Below are 20,707 nucleotides of genomic sequence, written 5' to 3'. Positions count from 1 at the left end.
TGTACTTTCTCCCATTTACATCCAGTTATATCATAGAGTCACTGATATCATATAGTCTGACACAGACTGCAACCAAGAGTAAATCAACAGTAAAGACAGAAATGTTTATTTTACTTTCAAGGAGTGAATTTTGCTTTAAGCATCAGCCTCAGTAGCCCAGTATGGATCAAGTTCCACGCTGTCTGCTGTCGTTCATAGGTATATTTAGCTAAATCTCTGTCTAAAGGGATGAGCAGAACAAATTCGCCTACATTTTATTCTTTCCTTTTACAGAGGTGGTTAGAGAGACAACCATAGCCAGCCTGGCCTTGCTGGTTCCTAAGAATATCTCCAGCTATCCATCCAATGGAGAGCGCTTCACCGAAGGTCACATAGATGTCTGGTGGATTGTCCACGATGGAGGCATGCTGATGCTTCTGCCCTTCCTGCTGCGCCAGCATAAGGTGGGAAGCAAGACACAGAGTAGTCTTTACACCTGAGGAGGTTTAGTATGAGTGGAGATCACAAGCACAAGTTAAGAGGGACATGTCTTAACGACACTGGGATAGGCGCAATAAGCTTTAGCTTCTGCCTATTCCATTTCAGACTTGATGTTTATTTATGTCTTTATCTGTTAAATGTTTAAATGTCTGAATAAAAAAAAAAAACGACTGAAAAAAAAAAACGACGACGGCACATCACTAACGTCAGTATCTGCGAACATTCCTGTAGGTGTGGAGGAAGTGCAAGATGCGTATTTTCACCGTTGCTCAGATGGATGACAACAGCATCCAGATGAAGAAAGACCTCATCACCTTCCTCTATCACCTGCGTATTGATGCTGAGGTGGAAGTGGTGGAGATGGTGAGAGATTTGTCTGTCACATAATCTGAGTCACAAGCATCCTGCGAAGAGAGGATTAGTTCCTCTGAAGCGAAAAAATGAAAATTGTTTTCTTTTCAGAGAAAGTCAATTGTTTACCCACAGATGAAACTTTTCTCCAAATAACTGTATGATGCTGTTTAAACTCATGGCATCCTTATTACACATGGATTTGTGTTCTCTTTTTTAAGCATGACGGGGACATATCGGCATACACCTATGAAAAGACCCTGATAATGGAGCAGCGATCACAGATCCTCAAACAGATGCATCTGACCAAGAACGAGATGGAGAGAGAGGTAAACCAGAAATGTCTATGTTATATGCATAACTGGGACGGGGAAAGAAGTGAAATCGTAATCTTCATGGACAACTAGGGAACATGACACTCATTTGGACATTTTCATTATCACTCTGTGCACTTTGAATATCTGCTCTGAGGCAGGAAATTGGTTTATAATAATAATAATACGGTGTCTGTCTGGGCTTGTACTCGCTGGATTTTGACTGAAGGAAGACTCCATAGGGAAATTAGAAATTTAAGGTTATTTTTTTGGTCGTCATTACAGATCCAGAGCATTACAGATTCATCCCGTGGGTCCATCCGGCGTAAAAACCCTTCTGCCTTGAGGCCCCAGCACAGTGGTGAGGAGGCGCCAGCCAGCGTGGCTGAAAAGCCAGAAGAAGAGGTAATGCTAGGTTACAGCCCCTATGGGAGAAAAAGACTTGATCATTTATAGCTCTTCTGTCCTTACCTCCATCACTCCTGATCTGTGTGTGTTCTCCGGCTTCTGTTTTGAAAGGTTTTATTCTTTTCAGTCTTTGCTGAGGGGTTACAAACTGGCCACTGCCACAGCGTTACTGACAGGTCACTCTCTTCTCTCTTTTTACCTGTCACGTCACGGTGTCCTTCTCTCAGTCTGTGGCTGTCTCCAACCCGAAACAGGTACAGCTGATCCACGCTAAGAATGCCTCCTCGCCAACCAGCCCCACAAGCCCCATGTCCCCCTCTGCGCCTGCAGGGGGCGCTGCCACCTCCACTGATAGGAAGGGCACAGACAAGGGGAAGACCTTTTTAGCAGCGACCCCAGAGGCGGGCAAAGATCACTTCAACATGAAGCCGTGAGTGAACCCGTCGTCTCCATACAGTCAATACGCTGCACAGGAAGCAGACATGACACACAGCATAGACACAAGGACGTGGGCCAGTTGTAAATATTTGTCCACATCGACCCATGTTCAAGGATTTAAAGAGAAACAGGTTGTTCCCGCAAACGTGACAAATAAAACTTTGAACTTAAAGACAGTAGAATGGACAGAATATTTGTCTACCAAATGCCTCTCTTTCTTCTTCTTGTAAAGTATAAGAAGAGAGGTAGTGATAATGTGAAAATGCAATGCTTAATAAAGAGGGGAGAAAAAATAACTTCCGTAACTTTTCAATGTGCTCAGTCAAAACTGAACAAAGACAGACTCTGCTAACTGAATTGTAGCTAAATTGAATTGTAGACAAATTCATATACTGTAAATGTCACTACATTTCGAAAGCTATGCACACTGTTGAGCTATTCAATTACATCCAAACATTTTATTTAAATACTTCTCAGAACTAAACCTCACCCATCTCTTCCATGTGGACATATACTTATCTGACACTAAAGGAACCAGGAAACCACCAATAAATGCAGCCTCCTGTGTCAGTTTAACTCTTCACACTCATTATTATTATTTCCTTCCAAATATGCGGCAGGGAATGGGAGCACTTGTAAGTATGATCATTTCCTACCAAGACAGTTAGCAGCGTGAGCTGAGTCGTTAAAAGACTGATTTGTGAATCGAACCCACTGTGACCTATAATGTTTCTGTCTTCAGGAACCAGACTGATCTGAGGCGCATGCACACAGCGATGCGGCTCAATGAGGTCATCATGAAGAAGTCCAAGGAGGCAAAACTTGTCCTGCTCAACATGCCGGGACCACCAAAGAACCGCGTGGGCGAGGAGAACTGTATCCTATACATCTCACACACTGTTTGTTCTCCAGATATCTTTGAGATTTAGTTCAATTCTTAGTGTACTATAAATATAATGAGTCAGAGCTTCTACAGCTGGTCTGCTCTAAAAACCCATATCAGTCTGCAGTTGTAAGATATATGTAGTGAAGGACAGTAATGTAATAAAGTAAGGAAGTAAATAATTGATTTGACTAAAAGATGATGACTCTGGGTGCGTTGACTTCCTCCTATAATTCAAAAACATGCATGCTAGGTTGACTGGTTGTTCGTAGGTGTGCATGTGTGTGTGAATGATTGTCTCTTTGTGTTAACCCTGTGATTGACTCTCTAACTGTCCAGGGTGTACGCCATCTCTCTTCCAATATTAGCTGGGATAAACTCCATCCCCTGCAACCCGCTACAGGATTAAGCAGCTATAAAGAGATAGAATATATAGAAAGATATATGGATTGATTAATTCGAAATTTGTAGTAAATCTTTTTTTTTGATCAAATTTTTATTTTACTTTCATTCAAACACCAAACAAATAATGATGTACAGGCACTGAACATACCGTTAAAAAACATGAACCAAAAACTCAATTTAAATTTAAAAAATTTAAATTTAAAAAAGTGGCAGACCAGTCCAGAACCTAAAACCACTGCTCTGCAGCGTGAAGACATATCACTTTCTTGTGCCAATAAGAAACGAACTGCATAACAACTACAATCCTTCACTGTAAATGTCTCTCAGATATGGAGTTCCTCGAGGTGCTCACTGAAGGCCTCAATCGGGTCCTCCTGGTGCGTGGAGGTGGTCGCGAGGTCATCACCATCTACTCCTGAAGAGCCTTTAGGGTCCTTTATCTGCACCTACATGAACTCTCCTCCCTGTCCTTGGTTCCAGAAATTAAAAAGAAAAAAAACAGGAAAACACCGGCCCCGTCAGCTGCCACCACACAATGTACTCAAACGCCGGTGTTTTCAGGTGACCAGCTGTTACCTTTTAACCTCTAAAGTACACACAACCTTACAGTCACCTCTTTGTTGTTGGCTGATTGCAGCAGTTGAATTTATGGGCAGCTTAACAGTCTGAATAACAGAAAAAAAACGTATTCAAGCTTTTCAGTCATTTCCTTTTCTGATTTGTCAAGTCAACTTTCTGCTTTTGTTCCTACTACCCATGAAACAGAAATGTTATTTATCACTTTTCTCATTTTCTGTTATTTATTATTGATGTTATTGATGTATTTATTCATCTAATCATGTCTGTCTTTGTCTGTTTTTGCTTTTCATAGTATGTTTGGAAGTGCTCAATTAATGATACTGGAGTGCTGTTAATAATACATTGTGAGAAAATGTTGGTTAAGGGCCTGTAAGCTGTACATGCTGCATCACAAAGCCTTTGAGCTTAAAAATTATAACAATTCACTAATCAGTTGATATTTATTGCTCTTTACGTACCCATGTGTTCCTGCATGCCTAGAGAGCTCAGCCAGTGTCCTGTGCTAGATATCGTTGCTCGTTGATGAAGGTGCTTTGGGATCTTGTTGATTTAATTTTGAAATATTTGGAGACAATTCATAAAAATTATCAAGCTGAATCAGAATTTAATATTTTATTTGTATCAGTTCTGAAAATACTGAACCTTAAGGGTTTCTTACAAACAAAACGTGCCATTATATAAATGTAATGTAAGATTAAAACAGATTTCTACTGTATAGTATGCAAGAGACAGTTAGTAGATGCAATGATTTTATTTATGTCATTCTTCTGATTTGAAAATATCATCCTATAATATACTGTATACATCAACAATATGAACCAGCAAACTAAGTTATATTATATTTTGCAACACAAGAGGGAAACGAAACTAAGATATTTTATATTTTTATTGTTATGATGTGAAAAACATATTCAAAATGTCATTATCTGAATAATCTGAAATACAGAAAGTAAAGAAATAGTTTGCATTTTGGGAAATACACTTCTTTGTTTTTTTTGTCATGGTTTACACTGTAGAAGCCTGTATGCTGTATGTAGCTGTTGCTAGGAGACGGTTAGATTAGCTTGGCACAGAGGATAGAAACATGAGAAATTGCTAGCCTAGTACTGTCTAAACATAATTCAGTTCCTCTATCAGTCCGTTTAAAGCCAGTTATCTCACACATTACGTCTTGTGTGTCTAATCCATACAAGAACACCATTTTAAAACTGCAACTAGCATATTTACAAGGCGTTTATGAGCTCAGTTCTTTATTAGGAGCAACAGCTTTCAGGCAACTGTTGTTGACAAGGAAACAGTCTTGCAAATAACTCTCTAACATGGTTAAACAAACTAGATTTACTGTGTCATTATGTGAACTTTAGTAGCAGGTGTATTTTGCCACTAGCTGTTTCCCCATGTTTATCCTAAGCTACGCTATAGATTAGCTTAGCCATTAGCTGTGTATACCAAGCTGTACATAGTTACAACGCCGACACAGGAGTTGTAGTAATCTTCTCATCTTTCTCTTGGCAAGAAAACAAAAAGAATACTTCCCAAAATGTGTAAAACTATGACTGTAAAATGTTTTATTTGAATATTTGTTGACAGTAGCTATGTAATGTTGTTAAGGCCAATGAGTAAATCTCAAATGATACGCTTCAAATTGAAATTATCTAAGCGTTAAATGACATGATCCAGTCTGTCAAATGTTTAGTTCGTGTGTGTGTGTGAGAGAGAGTGCATGTACAATTGATTTTTAGCTTCTGTTTGTGTATCGTTTTGTAATGTTTGAACATGTACATGTCATAGACTTAGACACGTCTTTGTCATAAGGATAAAAGTAGTGTAGGGTTTCTTGCTCCAGAACATGCATAGTTAGTAATTCAAACAAATCATTTAATAGGCCATTCATAGTTTTGTCAGTTCAAACATGTACATAGACAGTAGTTTGATTTGTTTTCTCCCCTTGGCCTGTATTTCATTTAGAAATGTATGCAGCAGGAAAATTCTTTGCTATCTTGTAGTACTTCTAAGTATTTTAATCTCATCCTGATTTATTGTACACATGATGTTTCTGATGCTGGAGCATATACAACTCACTTCCTCAAAGACACAAAGATTTATTGTGCCCTTAATCTGAAAAGTGTGGGTGCATAACGTCAGCAACAACGAAAACTGAATTTGCTTTTGATCCATAAGACAAATGGTGTCAGTTTGCAGGTGAATATTATTGGAAACTCATTCATTTGCATAAATTTAGATTTGCAATTCTCAACTCCCTCAGTGAGAGTGTGTATGCCATATGTTTGTGTGTGAACCTGACACTTGTTTGAGAGAGGACAGTGTATACTGAATAGTGAGATGGGACATTTGTAAATAGATCTGTGATTTTAGGCTTAGAGATAATAATGTCACGTGTGTCAATACAGATTTTATAAATATAAAATAATTAGAGGTTTGTATTGTCTTCTAAAATGCTAAATGTTCTATTATATGCAATTGTGTACAAGTAATGGTTTAAAGAAACCATTTTATATGTCCGGAAAAAATGCAATAAATCATTTTAATACAACAACTGAAATACTTGTCATATTTTCTAATGTGTGTTTTGGGGTTGTGTCTCTGCAAATGCCATCCCATCAGGCCATATATCTCAGTATCACTGACCTCAGTTTTCATTTAGTCACACAGATTTGGCCACACTTGAACTGGAAAGGTATCATAAATATAAAATTGGACAAAGCTGTCGCTACATGAGCCAAGACATATGCAGCATATTTTGCTTTTTAACAATGCTGCAGTGTTTAATAGCATACAGACTGCATCAGCCAGATATGTGAGTATTCATATGGGTCTGAAGTTAAAGGGAACAATAAAATCTGCAGCTGCGTAGTGTGTCATACTTAGACACAGTGGTGTTTTCACTTTAATGCTAACATGAGAATGCTAATGTTTGCCAGGAGTATCATCATAGTTTTCAACAAGGGGAAAGAAAGCTTTCTTTTTAGTTGTTTTGCAGAGGGCAATTAAATATAGAAACCTTGTATCCAACGTTAAATCTATTTTTTTTTTTTACAATTTATTTCCATTTGTTTTACCTTATTTTAGACCTGAAGAAGTTTATTGAATGAGTGGTGAAATGTATTCAAGGGACAAATGTCCAACTGCCCATGTTTTAACTTTGTGTTTTTTGGATATTCCTGGTCCTGGATTACTAAGAACCTTCACAAACAAACCTTTTCTGAGCTTTCATGACAATATAAGGCTGCTGTCTTGGCCAGGTCTCCCTTAAAAGACAGATTCTTAAATCAAGTGGGACTTGCTGGGTCAATAATGAAAAAATGTCCAATGCTAACATTTACAAATTAGCACTAAATACAGAATAAAGCGTAGAGAGTAAAGAGCATTATGCTTTGACCTGAAGAGGTCATCAGAGGAAAAGCTAGAGGATCATCCGAAGTGATTACGATTCATCCTGGGATAAACGTGAATGACTGTACAAAATGTCATGATGATAAAGCAAACAGCTGATTGTACAAATACCAATGTCAACCACATGGGGCTACAGGAAACATCTGAGGATCACCAAAGTCAGTGGGCTTCTCCCTCTATGGATCATGAACAAAATCAGGAAGTCTTGTGGCCAGGTGAGCTCATGCTAAATGAGGCTTAGAAGGAATTAGGATAGCCCAGAAGTTGACAAAGGTATTGCACCGTCATTCCTGAAAGTGTCTCTCGAGGTAAGGTGATTTTGTAAACAAATGCACAGTTATTGAGCTGAGCGTTAGCTCAGTAATGCTCAGCTCACAATCCTTTACTACATTAGCTGATAGTTGATCTACATGCCAGCTCATATCAACTGCCACCTCAGCTGAGTCCTCCATTGGCAAATCTCATTCAGGACGCCTTTTTTTAAGCTGCTTTAGCCCGCCTACAATTGCTGCTTGCTCTGCAAACAGCTTTGCAAACCACCTCCATCCCAGCTCTTCTTTTTCATGCTTTGGCTGAGGCTCCCCCTGCCCTATAGGGTTGCCACATATGCTTGAAGGTCAGTGAGATCCCAGAACAGAACCGTACTAACAAAAGAAAATACTTACTGCAAAAAGAAAGAAAGTATTGAATAAAGTGGTCCTGACTGGAAAACAGTTGTCTGTGTCTATAACTCTCCACAGAGTAAAAGGGTCAAGACACATTCTTTCTAGCCTGGCACCGGCACAGAGAGATGTACATGTGGAAGCACTGTGACCCAAGTGACTTTAATTCATAAACAGGCAACAGCCTCTGAATGAACTCTATATATAGATAGAAGGAAAATTCTTCCAAAAGTGTGGCCAAAAATTAATAAAAACAGCACAAATGCGTTTTTTTAATATACTGGACTTTGGATAGGAGCAAATCTTTTGCCAAATAATATGAGTTGAGAACGCATTTACAGTGATGAAATTAACTGCTCAGTATACAAATATCTGGGCTGTTTTTCCTTTGAAAGTGGATGTGCACACAGATATGTCATATAATAAAACCTTGACATGCACCACATGACACAATAAATGAAGAACTTGGAAGCTGTTCTCAAATAAAACTGATTTAACAAGACCAGGCCGTCCTGTTAAAATTTGCTTGAAATCATTTTATTGAACTGGTTCAAGCTGTAGGAGAACTTTCAGCATTCAACAGCTGGGGAAAAAAGTTGCATAATAGTTTCCTGTTCTCACCTTAATGACAAAGTGATTGATCGGGACAATATCCGCTGAACCGCACTGATTGTGAAATGCCATTGAAGGATTGAAGGGCAAGATTACTTTTAACAGTCCTGATTGTTTATCTCAGAGGCCTGTTTGGAGATCACAAAATGTTCTTTCACAAAATATTCTTTGATGCGAAGGTTAATTTTTTATTTATTTATTTTTTTCAGACCACCCTCCAAGTATAAGTGGAGGGTGGAACTAAAAATAGGAGCCCCAACTAAATGTCCAGTAGTTATCTATTAGGTGTGCGTGCAAGCATGGTAAGCCTTTAAAGCAGCCACTGTTGTAATTTTATTGAACCCATATGTCGCTATAACACTAGATGTTAGTTCTAAATATATTGCATTTGTCATTATGGATGTCTTTTGTAGTCCTCTGTGAGTGGAGCTTTTTCACCTTTAACACTTCAGAGCTGGTGCATGTCTTATTGCAGTGACCAAAGTCCACACAGCTGGGGAAAACTGCTGTGTTTGTCTGAGAGTGAGCAGGCTTGATCAGTGTCTCTGACCTGTCTTATCTAAACAGAGATAATCCAGGCTACAAAAGAAATGACGGTCATTTGCTCAGAAGAGCTGGCAGGATGAAGACACCACCGACCAGCCTGCGAGTGAGGTTGCCTGTGTTTGTGTTTGTCGCAGAGGTGATTTTTGTCATCCTCTATGCTGCCTTTGTCACCTACGATGAACACGCCGATGCCAGATTTCAGACCAACCAGACGGACCCCATGCACAATGCGATGTACAGGGACTACCCATTCTTTACAGACATACAGGTCATGATATTCCTTGGCTTTGGGTGCCTGCTTGCATTCTTCAGATTCTATGGCTTTGGAGGGATGATTTTCAACTTCCTCACTGCTACTTTTGCCATCCAGTGGGCGATTCTGGTGCAGGGGTACTTCCAGTTCAGCCATGACGGTAAGATCCACCTCGGAGTGATCAACCTCATAAATGCAGAGTTTGCCTGTGCTGTGGTGCTGATATCTTTCGGGGCCGTGCTGGGGAAGACCAGTCCGTTGCAGCTGCTGGTCATGGCTCTGCTGGAGGTGCCGGCGTTTTCAGTCACAGAATGGGCCGTGCTGAAGTATCTGAAGATCAACGATGCAGGAGGCTCCATTCTCATTCATATCTTTGCCTGTTATTTTGGACTGGGTGTCACTTTTATGCTGTACAGGCCTCGCCTAAATGAAGGTCATGCAAAGGAGAGCACCAGTTACCAGTCTGACATGCTGTCTGTGGTGGGGACCTTGTTTCTCTGGGTGTTCTGGCCTTCCTTCAACTCGGCATTGACCTTGAAAGGTGATGACCAGCACAGGGCCATCCTCCACACCTTCATCGGCCTCAGTGCCTCCACACTCACAGCCTTTGCTCTCTCTGCGATGCTGAACAAAAACGGGAAGCTCACCATGGCTGATGTTCAGAACGTGACCCTGGCAGGAGGTGTGACGGTTGGGGCATCTGTGGATATGATGATATCGCCTGCAGCTGCTTATGCTCTGGGTATGATGGGCTGTATTGCATGCATGCTGGGCTACAAGTACTTGACTCCTTTCTTGGCACGCCGCTTCAGGATCCAGGATCAGTGCGGGATACATAACTTGCATGGTTTAACGGGACTTATATCCTGCACTGCAGGGATATGTGCCATTTTGATGGCTAGTGAGGATGTTTACGGCCCCAGTTTGTATGAGATCTTTACCCACAGAGCTCCAGTGGAAGGGGACCCTAAACTGCAAGAGCTCCAGATGTTGATCCCTGGTTTACAGCCAGGTTTAGGGAGGACTGCCCGGGAACAGGCTCTCTTCCAGGTCGCAGCTGTGTTCTCCACAATAGGACTGTCAGCGCTGGGAGGCATCCTCACAGGCTTTGTCTTGAGGATGCCATCCCTCGCATCACCGTCAGATGATTTCTGTTTTGATGATGAACCATTTTTTGAGGTTCCTCCGGACTATGATGCACCACTTAAACTAAATAACACAATCACAACTGAGGACTCTGCTGCCTGACATACAACAGACAAATACTGTCAACTCTGTATATCGGAAATAGTGGAGAAACAAATGTAAATAAACTTTTATTATTCTTTGTAAGTGATGGAATTAACCTTGATATTATCCAACATTGTCTAATACAGCTGGTAATAGTGTTATTTATTGCCCAAAATGCAAACAACAAAGAATGTTCGTATTTGCAATGTGAAATAAACTCATTTTAAGCTTTTATATTTTTTTTGTGTGTGTCTATAATTCATGCTCTGCAGAGAAAGAGGTCAGCTGCAGCTTCTGAGTTTAAATATTAAAATCTAAGCAGAGGTTTCTTTAGATATGTAGTCTTGATTTCAAGGATTTCTTCAGAAACAAGCATGAAGGTTAACAAATGATAGGAAGGGTCAAATAAAAGACAGAGCAGCAGCAAACAAAATGCAGTAACACTAAATGAAATATAAAATGGACTTAAAGTAAATGCATGTGATAAGGTCTAAGTAACATCCACACCAATGCCAGGTCCAAAAGTTTCCCAGCAGTTTCCCAGTATTGTCACAAGATGGTCAGTGTACTTCTCCTGTCAGTCGTCATAATGTTGTGGCTGAGCAGTGTACATCATGACACACTTCAAGCAATCTGCGATTGATGATCTAAGCCTGTTATGTAGCGGGCTTTCTTAAATACAGTCGGCTTTTGCATTTTAACGGTACAATTTCAACCAAAACTTTATTTCAACTGATGTGACAAAACATAAAAATGTACAAATGAAAAGGCAGAGCACACAGTGGATCCCGCATTACAAAAAAATCCCCAATACGAGTTCATTGGAACAACACTAAGACAAGCCGAACATATGGGTAGTCTCAATTATGTCATGTGTGAAATGAAGGTGGAAGTCCTGACTGTGCCCCAGATCACTGACGACAGACTGCAGTTTGTTTGGGGGACGCACTGCCTCTTCCTTGCCTTCTCCACTCGCCTCATCTGCCAGATGTTCGGCATCAGCCTACATGCTGTGTGTTGTTCTCACTGTCTGAAAATAATGAGATAAAGATGTTTCAGAAAAGTAAGTGCTTTGGTATGAATGTGAATCCTTAGAAGAAGGTTTAACCTTTGATGTAAATGACATAAGTCCATCTAAACAATGTTATTTCATTAAGCCTCCATTTAAGGCTTTTGGCAACACAAAACACATCAGCCAATTTAGAGTATTTGTTGAATGTAATAAAAGAAAGAAGAGGAAATAAGACATGAAGACATGCCAGGAGCTTTTAAGAGTCTTAGACATGGACGTAATTACAACTGAGGCTTGGCCTTGAGCCAACAGATGATGCTTCTAAGTTCGTATCCAGGCAAATCTTCACAACATCCACACAAACCTCACTTTTACACATTTAATTTTGGCAGCGCCTGCTCACTTCACACTTTCCTTCACCTACACTCTCCGACACCGAGACCCACAAAACTACATAGTTTTCTGTCAATGACTCAGACTCATCACACTCACCTCACGTTGAATCACCTGTCATATGTTGCCCACTGAATGATGACATCCAGGTGGCTTATGCATTTATTATACGGCAAAACACTGGGCTAACTTGGGCTCCAGTCTACCCTGAAGGACTATGGTATCAGTCACTTCATCACAAAGCTGCTCCTGCCATCTCTTGGCGAAAGCGAGTATTGTCTGACAACTACTTAAGCTCAGATAGCTACTGTATTGTAAGTGATTTTTCCTCGTGGAGTATGGTTTTGTTGAAGGGAAATGCCACTCGGTTTGTTCTGTCTGATTATGAAAACGACATTTGATCAACTAAATCCATTCTTTGTTGCAGATTTGTTGTCAACACAATGAGGGACTGAAATCTTCCAATACTGTTGTTGCTTTATGGAGAGATTTTATACATTATAATGTAACTGCGTGCACTGTGAAAATATTTTTTATGCTTTATGATGTGGGCTTATTTGCATAAATGTGAAGGGATTTTATAACTGACATATATAATTGTATGACATTGCCTTATTACTAATAATATTCATTACAACGACAGTCTGTTACCCCGGTGTATATGTGTAGCCTCCTCTATAACAAGGGGAATACTTTCTGCAACTGCAAAGCACCCAGAAAGTTGTTTAGTAAATATTAGCTGCATCCTCACCCATTTGATATGTGCCAGTATTTAACTGAGCTGTTCACCGGTTTCAAGGACTTTCTTTATAACCTGTTGTTACTGGTAAGGTGATGGATGGTGTGGATGGTGTACATGTTAATTTGTTTTACTGCCACTTTTAAATTATATATTTTTATATTCACTGTAATATTTCAATATTTAGATTCATTAAATTAAATTAGTTTTATAAATCGAAATCCAATGTTTCAGGTTGGTTTTATCCACTAGATGGCGCCAGTGTACAACCACCACTCACTTGGGGGGAGGAGGACAAGGAGGACAAAAAGGAAAGGGCCTGAATGACTTTTTTAACTAATCTGCAATAGTAAAGTAAAGTGCAATAACAGTGTATGTACAGTCATGTACAGTCACAATATTTATTTCTCTATTTATGCAACAACCATGCATGTACAGTCAATATTTATTTTTGTATTACTATTTTTATTATTCTTCACTGGGTGTATTGGTATTCTGGGCTTTTTATACTGTCTCGTACATGTATGTCTGAAAGTGCTGGTTGCGATGGAGATGTCAATTTCCCTGCAGGAACCTCCCAAAGGGATCAATAAAGTCGTCTATCTATCTATCTATCTATCTTGTTTCTTGATTGTTGGCGTTACAGTGGCTATAAAAAGTCTATATACACTCAAAACAGCAGTTTTTTTGTAATGTAAAAACCCCCACATATCATTAAAACTTTTTAGTCTTTTATAATAAATTGTTTGCTATCGGAATGAAGCTGTCACCGCCTAATATCATATCTGTTTTTGATAGATCAGTGTTGTTGTTAAATATGTCTGCGGCCATGATGTGAACCTGTGCGGACCAAAGCACTTGAACATGTGGTTATTAATGTGCCACCTTGTCTCCAGTAGGCGGCAGTAGCGCGACGCCAAATGTCACCGCAGCCGTAAAACCTCAAAGGAGAGGAAGAGGAAGACGAAGAAGAAGGAAGGAGACCGTTTTGATACCAGGCCACGACCTGCTATGCATAGTTGCTAATAGTTGAAAAAAAAGGTTACATAACTTCGAAAATCGTGATCTCATCTTCGCTTTGTGTGATCTTCAAGGCGAGGGGCGTCGAGAGGAATCTCTTCGGCTGCACATTTCCCGTGATATTTTGACTTTGGCACCCCATTTCATCATTTTCAAACGGTAACGTCAATATTTGCTAATTAAGCTAGCTCGCTGTCGCGGAAACGCCGTCCGTTGGCCATTTTGGCACTCCGCTGAGAAGCGCCTGTTTTCCCCCCGAAAACATTACGCGGACGTGTGTTCGTATTTCGAAGTAATTTGGCTCTAGCTCGATTATCTTGCATATTTACGTGGTCGCTGAATTGTATTTTTATCATTTTAGGCAGCTTCAATTCATTTATACGAGCCCTTGAGATAACCTAACATTGAAACGACGGAGATGTAGCTTTTCAATGTGGCTAGTTAGCATTAGCTTCGTGTCAGGATAAACGCGTGCTTTATGCTTCGTGTTGTTTCCAGTGTTGCTCTTTGAGCTCAGCTGAAGCGGGTACTCTAAGATTGGTATATTTTAATGGATTAAATTCATGTTTAGTGTGATATTGAGGCAAATCGCAAGGAGTTGCTGCAAACTTTATGAAAAACTGGTCCGTGCCTTTGCCACATTGGCTTATATTTTTAGCCTCTACGTAGCTTGTTTCTGTTTATCGCGCACCCGTGAAAGTAATCCTTGTTTTATCTGTGTTTTGTTTTTGTTTCTTGCAGGATCGATATGGCTGACGATTTTGACGTTGAGGCCATGCTGGAGGCTCCATACAGAAAGGTGGGTTGAAAGTTTAAGAGCTGAGGCCTGTTCACTGTTATGATTTACTCCTTTATTTAGTCCTTTATATTTGCTACTGTGACAAAGTTTACTTGAATGTTGTGTGGTGTGATTGAGTATTTAAAACGCAATACAGAATTATAAATAAATCCACATCTATCTCTCTTTATAGACTTCCCTAATGATATCTCACCTCTACTCCCATGAATTCATCTTTGATTCCACTGTGAACTGTGAAAAAAAGGAAGGTAGTTATTGCGCATATACTGATGTACTGTGGTTCACTTTAGGACTAAAAGAGACTCAACTTAGAACAGCCAATCCCTATTCGGTTGCAACAAGGTGAATGCCAATGGTTGATAAGCCCATCTTTACCTGTCCAGCAAATGAGGCAGTATTCAGACTTACAATCTGCATGTTCTGGCTGTTTCTGAATATGCAGCTCATTTTATAACCACATTTAAATAGTTTGTCCTGCCGTGGAAAGATATGTCCTGTAGTGCATGATTTCAGCAAGAGTGTATTTTTGTTTTTGTCGTTCTTTAAAAAAAAAAAAAAAAAAAAATCAGTAGCTCCAATCATAATGTATAAATTTGTGCTTGTAAGTATGGTTTCCTCAGATGATTAATGGATATTTGTGTTTATCAAACTGTAACGGTCTAAATGCAACAAATTTCTTGTAAACGCAGGAATTGCTTTCGCAGCACTTTATTGTTCTGACACTTCAGCCATGTCACGGTCTTTACGGTGAAACACAGGTGAAAAGCTTCTTTTGCTCGTAAATTTGAATACTGCCTCTTTGCCATAGTCAACTGTAATGTGAATCAGCATCTTGATTTATTTTTTTTATTTTTTTTTATTGCATGCTACACAACACCACAGATTTTAGTGTATTACCAGAATTTTGTAAAATAGATACTTCTATCTACCATCATTGTATTATGAAATGAGTACTTTCAAAAGGTTGTAAGTATTACTCAATAATGCAGACTAAAGATTATGGTAGTGTAACACGTGGAATTGAATTAATCATTTTATTTATTTATTTTCTTGGGCGTCAATATTACTAAGAAGTGTGAATCCCTGTTTGCTTCAGGGCAAGATGTGTGACAGAGGTGGCATCGAGCTCTTACAGTCCAAGAACGAAAGTGGGTGAAGATCACTGGACTGACACCAACCACAAAGGATCTCTTTTAGTGGCCATGGGCCATATGAGGTCACATGATTAGGCACAAATAGTGGCATTGGTACGACCTTTTAGAAGGGGGAATGGTGGAGATGACCTGACTGTTATCAAAGCTTCCTGAACTCAGCTAATATGTTGGACACTACTCTCCCTTAACTTTGCTTTGTTGCATTAAGTACTAAGCAGCCTTGTAAAGAAAAGAAATGGGAAGCTATTGGGGTAGTGGAAGGACACTGTCCAGCCATGACAGTAGGAAGTTTGTATTATTATTAATTGAATATATTCTGCATTTTCTCTTGTCCCACCCCATCCCCTTTACCTTGACGACTTGAAATGTTTCATCTACGTCCTCATGATGTTCTTCTATCAACCTTGCTTAGGATGAGAACAAGTCCTCTCATGCAAATGGACACGATGACCAGGGCAAGAAGTAAGTTTTGAACCTTTGTTACACCGTCCTTTGGTTTAAAACTTTACTATAAGTAGTGTTTGTAATTTATTTCAGAAAAAGGAGGAGTCGAAGCAAGAGCCGGAGCCCTGGCTCTAGGAAGAGAAGAAGCAGGAGTAAAGACAAAAAGAAGGGCAAGAAGAGGAGCAAGAGCAGAGAAAGAAAACGCAGCCGCAGCAGAGAGCGCCATCGTAGCCGCTCTCGGAGCAAGGATCGATCTGGGCGGTACAGAGCACGCAAGAGCCCCGTGTAAGTCACCTTTTAAACTTGATTATGTATTCCCAGTCAGAACTGTATTATGTACATCTGTACTGTTTAATGCAGTCCTGTTCGACAGCCTGGTCATAACATCAGTCAGTTCTATACTTTAGAGGTCGTTTCTTTTTTTCCCCTCCCACATGCTTTCAGACATAAACTGAACTTCATTTAAAGTATTTATCTATTTGTATTTCAGCCGGAAACGCTCTAAAAGTCGAAGCCCTTTCAAAAAAGAAAAGAGTCCCATTAGGTGAGTATATTGCCTGTGTTTGTTAAAACGACTCCAAATTTAATGTTCGTGGTGTTTTAACTTTTAACTTCTGCCTAGTTTAGGTTTTAACTTTTTTTTTTTCCCTCATTCTTTTTTTTTTTTTTAAGGCAACCAATTGACAATCTAACACCAGAGGAGAGGGATGCCCGCACAGTTTTTTGTATGCAGCTTGCTGCAAGAATCAGAGCTCGAGACCTGGAAGATTTCTTCTCGGCTGTCGGAAAGGTCTGTAAATTTGTCAAGATAAACTTAAATAATCCAGATTCTGAAGAAATGACTTCTGATGTTGAGACCGTTTCTCTCCATAGGTCAGAGATGTGAGAATGATCTCGGACAGAAACTCCAGGAGATCGAAGGGGATTGCTTACATCGAGTTTGTGGAGGCTTCTTCTGTACCGCTGGCTATTGGTCTGACTGGACAGAGGCTTTTAGGAGTGCCCATCATCGTCCAGGCCTCTCAGGTCAGTGTGGTAACTTTATCTAAATATAGTGCAGCTGGACTGTTTCTGCTCAACGTGACTGAACATATTAATAGACAGAAGCCAGGCTTCAGTATTGGTGGACTGTGCTCCGAACATTTAACAGACCTTTTGAAGCATTTATTATCTAATAAAATGTTTGGAAATATCAAATAAATAAATATATAAAAAAAACAGAAATGCAATTACTTAAAGGTCAAATTGCCTTGAGTTGGGACAATTGACGACCTTGTTTATTGTAGCTCATAATAATTTTGATGTGCTCAGTGTAATTACAGTATAATGTGTTTATGGAATTCCAGGCAGAGAAAAATAGAGCTGCAGCTGCTGCCAATAATCTCCAGAAGGGCAGTTCTGGTCCGATGCGGCTGTATGTGGGTTCCCTTCACTTCAATATTACCGAAGAAATGCTTCGAGGAATCTTTGAGCCTTTTGGAAAGGTCAGGAACAAGTTTCTCTAGTAAATTACATTTGTAATTATATAGATTAATTTAATAATCATCTGTGCTCTTGTCCTTTGTTTCCAAAGATTGAAGGAATTCAGCTTATGATGGACAGCGAGACTGGTCGATCCAAAGGATATGGCTTCATATCGGTATGTGAAGCACTTATATTTAACTGGTCGGTGATTTTGTGTTTGTCTGCTGAATTCATTCTCAGATCTTGCTTTCTAAAGTTTGCAGATGCAGAATGTGCAAAAAAGGCACTGGAGCAGCTGAACGGTTTTGAGTTGGCCGGGCGTCCGATGAAGGTGGGGCATGTCACAGAGCGCTCGGACTCGTCGACAGCCAGCTCGTTCCTGGATAATGATGAACTCGAGAGGACTGGAATCGACCTGGGCACCACCGGACGTCTGCAGCTGATGGCTCGGCTAGCAGAAGGTTTGTTGCATTATTTCTATTTCTCAGTGTAAAAAAATCATAAATGTACCACACATTATTTGGTTTTTCAAATACAGTATGAATTTTGTTCTCATTACCACTGAAGGTGTCAGTTGCAATACTTCACAACCAATCTCACTGATAGAGTCTCTTGATTCTGACTAGACAAACGCAGACATCACATGGCTGCAAATATCACGCTCTCAGCTGTATAAACATTTATTTTAATGGGAAAGTTTTTGAAAGAGTTTGTTTGAATGTTTCCCCCTATTTTTAACTATTGGGACACAGAAAGTAAATATCTCTTTCCCATCACAGGAACTGGTCTGAAGATCCCTCCTGCTGCTCAGCAGGCTCTACAGATGACTGGCTCCATACCCTTTGGGAACATCGCTGCTCCAGCAGGTGAGTCTAGACGACAGAAAACGGTTTTCATTTTCCTTGGAACATAAACATGACAAATTGTTGTTCTTCTCGTTTCAGCTGTTCCGGCTCCAGCTCCGACCCAAGCTTTGAACCTCCCATCACAACCACTGGCCACACACTGCCTCCAGCTGTCCAACCTGTTCAACCCACAAGCGTAAGGAAGATTTTCCAGTTTGTCTAAAAACACAACTCACATGTAAATTGATTTCCTGTTCCAACAAGGAACTAAAGTTCATTAGATGGAGGCCAAAATCTGAACAGTGGATTGCTAAGAAATCATTTCACCAAGTTCAGGAATATTACTGGATTTCGACCCTCACTATTACAATATTCTTCTAAGGGAGGCCACTGTAAACATGTCGGTATTGTTTAAAGATGTAATTTTTAATTTGAGAATTTTTTGTTTTTTTTTGAAGGAGTTCTTGTTCCTCAAGTCACTGGATTCCTAATTTTGACTATTTTTTTTCCCCCCCAGAGAAAATGATCCCAGCTGGGCCACAGAAATCCAGGACGATGTGATTGACGAGTGCAACAAACATGGAGGGATCGTTCACATTTATGTTGACAAGAACTCTGCTCAAGTAAGTTCAGACTTCACATGATTGTTAGAAAACTGGATTCTTAGTTACATGTTCACGAAGGTTTTATAATCTCTTCTGTCCTTTCTTGCTTAAACAGGGTAACGTGTATGTGAAGTGTCCCTCAATACCAGCAGCGATGGCAACTGTAAATGCACTTCATGGACGCTGGTTTGCAGGTATGTAATGTGGTGCTCCTGTGATTTGTCTTCATTATAACTTCATTCATGAAATTGTTTCATCAGACGAAATCTGTCTGTGCAGGTTGTGACATCTCTTTTTTTCTATCCCTCAGGCAAAATGATAACAGCTGCCTACGTTCCCTTACCGACCTACCACAACCTTTTCCCCGATTCAGTAACGGCAAAGCAGCTTCTAATGCCGGCACGTCGATAGTCTGAGACATGCTGCTTCTGAAAGTCAGTGTAAATACATTTGTTTGCATTCATGGAAATGTCATTGAAACAGACACATTGAAGTTAGTTGGCTGTGTGTAATAAAAGTGGCCTCAAGTTCACGTTGACCATTGAAAATTAGGATTTTTTTCTTTAGTTGCTTTTCAAGTTTTTTGTGGGTTTGTGTTGTAAACTACCACGAGAAGTAATCTGCAGGTATCTATTGGTCTGTATGTTTTTTTAAATATTCCTGTCTTATCTGCTTGTTTAAATCAGTTTTAGATTTAAAAAGAATTTCCAAGAGTTACAAAACCGCATTGGGGTTAATGGGCCTTAAATGCCAAAAGTATATCAATGTCAACAATAATCCTTTGTAACTTTATACAGCCATAATTTCATTTTTTGTATGAAGGCTCCCAATAAACTTGGCAAAATTTGACAATTTCATTTTGTTTTTGTTCCCAGTTTTAAGATGCCTGTGATTAAAGTCTTAATTACACCATCAGACCCCATGTTTCTCTATTGCTATTTTAATACTTGGTATAAGCTGAATATACATTGAAGTGGACTAAATGTCACTTTGGAAAATGAAGCATCCATACAGAAGTCTGGAAGGTTACCAGACTTGTAAGGTGGACTTTGGTCAGAAAATTAACAAATGCTTTTTTTTCCTTAAGAGATAAAACTGACATTTTATACTTGGACAAAAATATAAGACCAGATTTGAGACAATCAGTCCCTTACAATACATGTCCTGTGAATGAGTTACAGGTGCTCTAAAAAAAAAAATCATCCACTTAACACTTAGCTGAGACCTATTCCAGCCTGATGAGAATTTACTTCCATACTGGTGGGTATTTTGTCCAACAGAATAAATTCATGCCTTACAGAAGGGATACTGTGAGAAGAACACATGAATCAATTTAGCAAAATCCTTTCAGATTTACAGCGTGATTTGTTTACTTAAGATTTAGCATTTTAACCGACATTACTGGGGGGGGCGTTTACCCACCTCCTGCTTGTTGTTTATGACCTGCACTGCTCTTTAACAGATGTGGGACAGTTAATCGTTAAACCAAAAAGTAGACAATCTTGCTAAACTGAAAAAATTAAAGTATAAACCCAGCTGTTGTGTTCCTGCAACACAAGGAAACCTGCTTGGGCACTGGCAAAAATTGCATTATGAGAGAAAGTCCTGAGATCAATATTTGGTCTCGTTAATTGAACAATGGCACTAAAGATCAGCC

The 20,707-nt window shown here is 39.7% G+C and overlaps 3 protein-coding genes across 6 annotated transcripts in view; all 3 read left to right on the top strand.

The window, feature by feature from the left end:
- slc12a5b (solute carrier family 12 member 5b) overlaps positions 1-3,983 on the top strand; it is a gene marked incomplete at its 5' end in the record, with an annotated part of 36,000 nt that extends 32,017 nt beyond the window's left edge. Inside the window, 8 exons of one of the 2 annotated variants that reach the window (XM_084554189.1) lie at positions 274-443; positions 712-843; positions 1,053-1,160; positions 1,431-1,550; positions 1,808-1,983; positions 2,612-2,626; positions 2,734-2,867; positions 3,607-3,983. In XM_084554189.1, coding sequence (XP_084410315.1) covers positions 274-443; positions 712-843; positions 1,053-1,160; positions 1,431-1,550; positions 1,808-1,983; positions 2,612-2,626; positions 2,734-2,867; positions 3,607-3,698 — 947 coding nt within the window. In that variant the 3' untranslated portion in view covers positions 3,699-3,983. Of the gene's footprint in view, positions 1-273; positions 444-711; positions 844-1,052; positions 1,161-1,430; positions 1,551-1,780; positions 1,984-2,611; positions 2,627-2,733; positions 2,868-3,606 lie in introns of both variants that reach the window. The other variant, XM_084554188.1, reaches the window with a different exon arrangement.
- Positions 3,984-9,168: 5,185 nt separating this feature from the next.
- LOC311494915 (ammonium transporter Rh type B-like) lies at positions 9,169-10,836 on the top strand (the record flags this gene model as incomplete). Its single annotated transcript, XM_084554190.1, has 1 exon — positions 9,169-10,836. One exon carries the CDS (start codon positions 9,169-9,171, stop codon positions 10,591-10,593), a length of 1,425 nt encoding a protein of 474 aa, XP_084410316.1. The 3' UTR covers positions 10,594-10,836.
- Positions 10,837-13,642: 2,806 nt separating this feature from the next.
- LOC311494527 (RNA-binding protein 39-like) lies at positions 13,643-19,965 on the top strand. 3 transcript variants are annotated; one of them, XM_084553611.1, is made up of 17 exons: positions 13,643-13,898; positions 14,481-14,538; positions 14,711-14,880; positions 15,635-15,686; positions 16,105-16,154; positions 16,230-16,421; positions 16,627-16,680; positions 16,809-16,926; positions 17,010-17,162; positions 17,483-17,620; positions 17,710-17,775; positions 17,857-18,061; positions 18,380-18,466; positions 18,545-18,641; positions 18,963-19,068; positions 19,166-19,244; positions 19,361-19,965. In XM_084553611.1, the coding sequence occupies exons 2-17, from the start codon at positions 14,488-14,490 to the stop codon at positions 19,459-19,461; spliced, it is 1,719 nt and encodes a 572-aa protein (XP_084409737.1). In that variant the 5' UTR covers positions 13,643-13,898; positions 14,481-14,487; the 3' UTR covers positions 19,462-19,965. The 3 variants fall into 3 exon arrangements, with proteins under 3 accessions (XP_084409737.1, XP_084409738.1, XP_084409739.1); XM_084553613.1 differs by lacking the exons at positions 14,711-14,880; positions 15,635-15,686 and having other exon boundaries at positions 13,657-13,898; XM_084553612.1 differs by lacking the exons at positions 14,711-14,880; positions 15,635-15,686 and having other exon boundaries at positions 17,710-18,061.
- Positions 19,966-20,707: the final 742 nt, after the last annotated feature.

This window comes from Chelon labrosus (assembly GCF_963514085.1).
Source record: "Chelon labrosus genome assembly, chromosome: 10".
Classification (NCBI taxonomy): domain Eukaryota; kingdom Metazoa; phylum Chordata; class Actinopteri; order Mugiliformes; family Mugilidae; genus Chelon; species Chelon labrosus.
The sequence above is the reverse complement of the archived record's forward strand: the minus strand, read 5'-3'. Positions and strand labels throughout refer to the sequence as shown.

Excerpts from the sequence above, each read along its gene's own strand:
- LOC311494527 (XM_084553611.1), top strand. The coding sequence starts at position 14,488 with ATGGCTGACGATTTTGACGTTGAGGCCATGCTGGAGGCTCCATACAGA. Across the intron at positions 17,776-17,856 it reads AAGGATATGGCTTCATATCG|TTTGCAGATGCAGAATGTGC; the intron begins GTATGTGAAGCA and ends TGCTTTCTAAAG. Across the intron at positions 19,069-19,165 it reads TTGACAAGAACTCTGCTCAA|GGTAACGTGTATGTGAAGTG; the intron begins GTAAGTTCAGAC and ends TTGCTTAAACAG.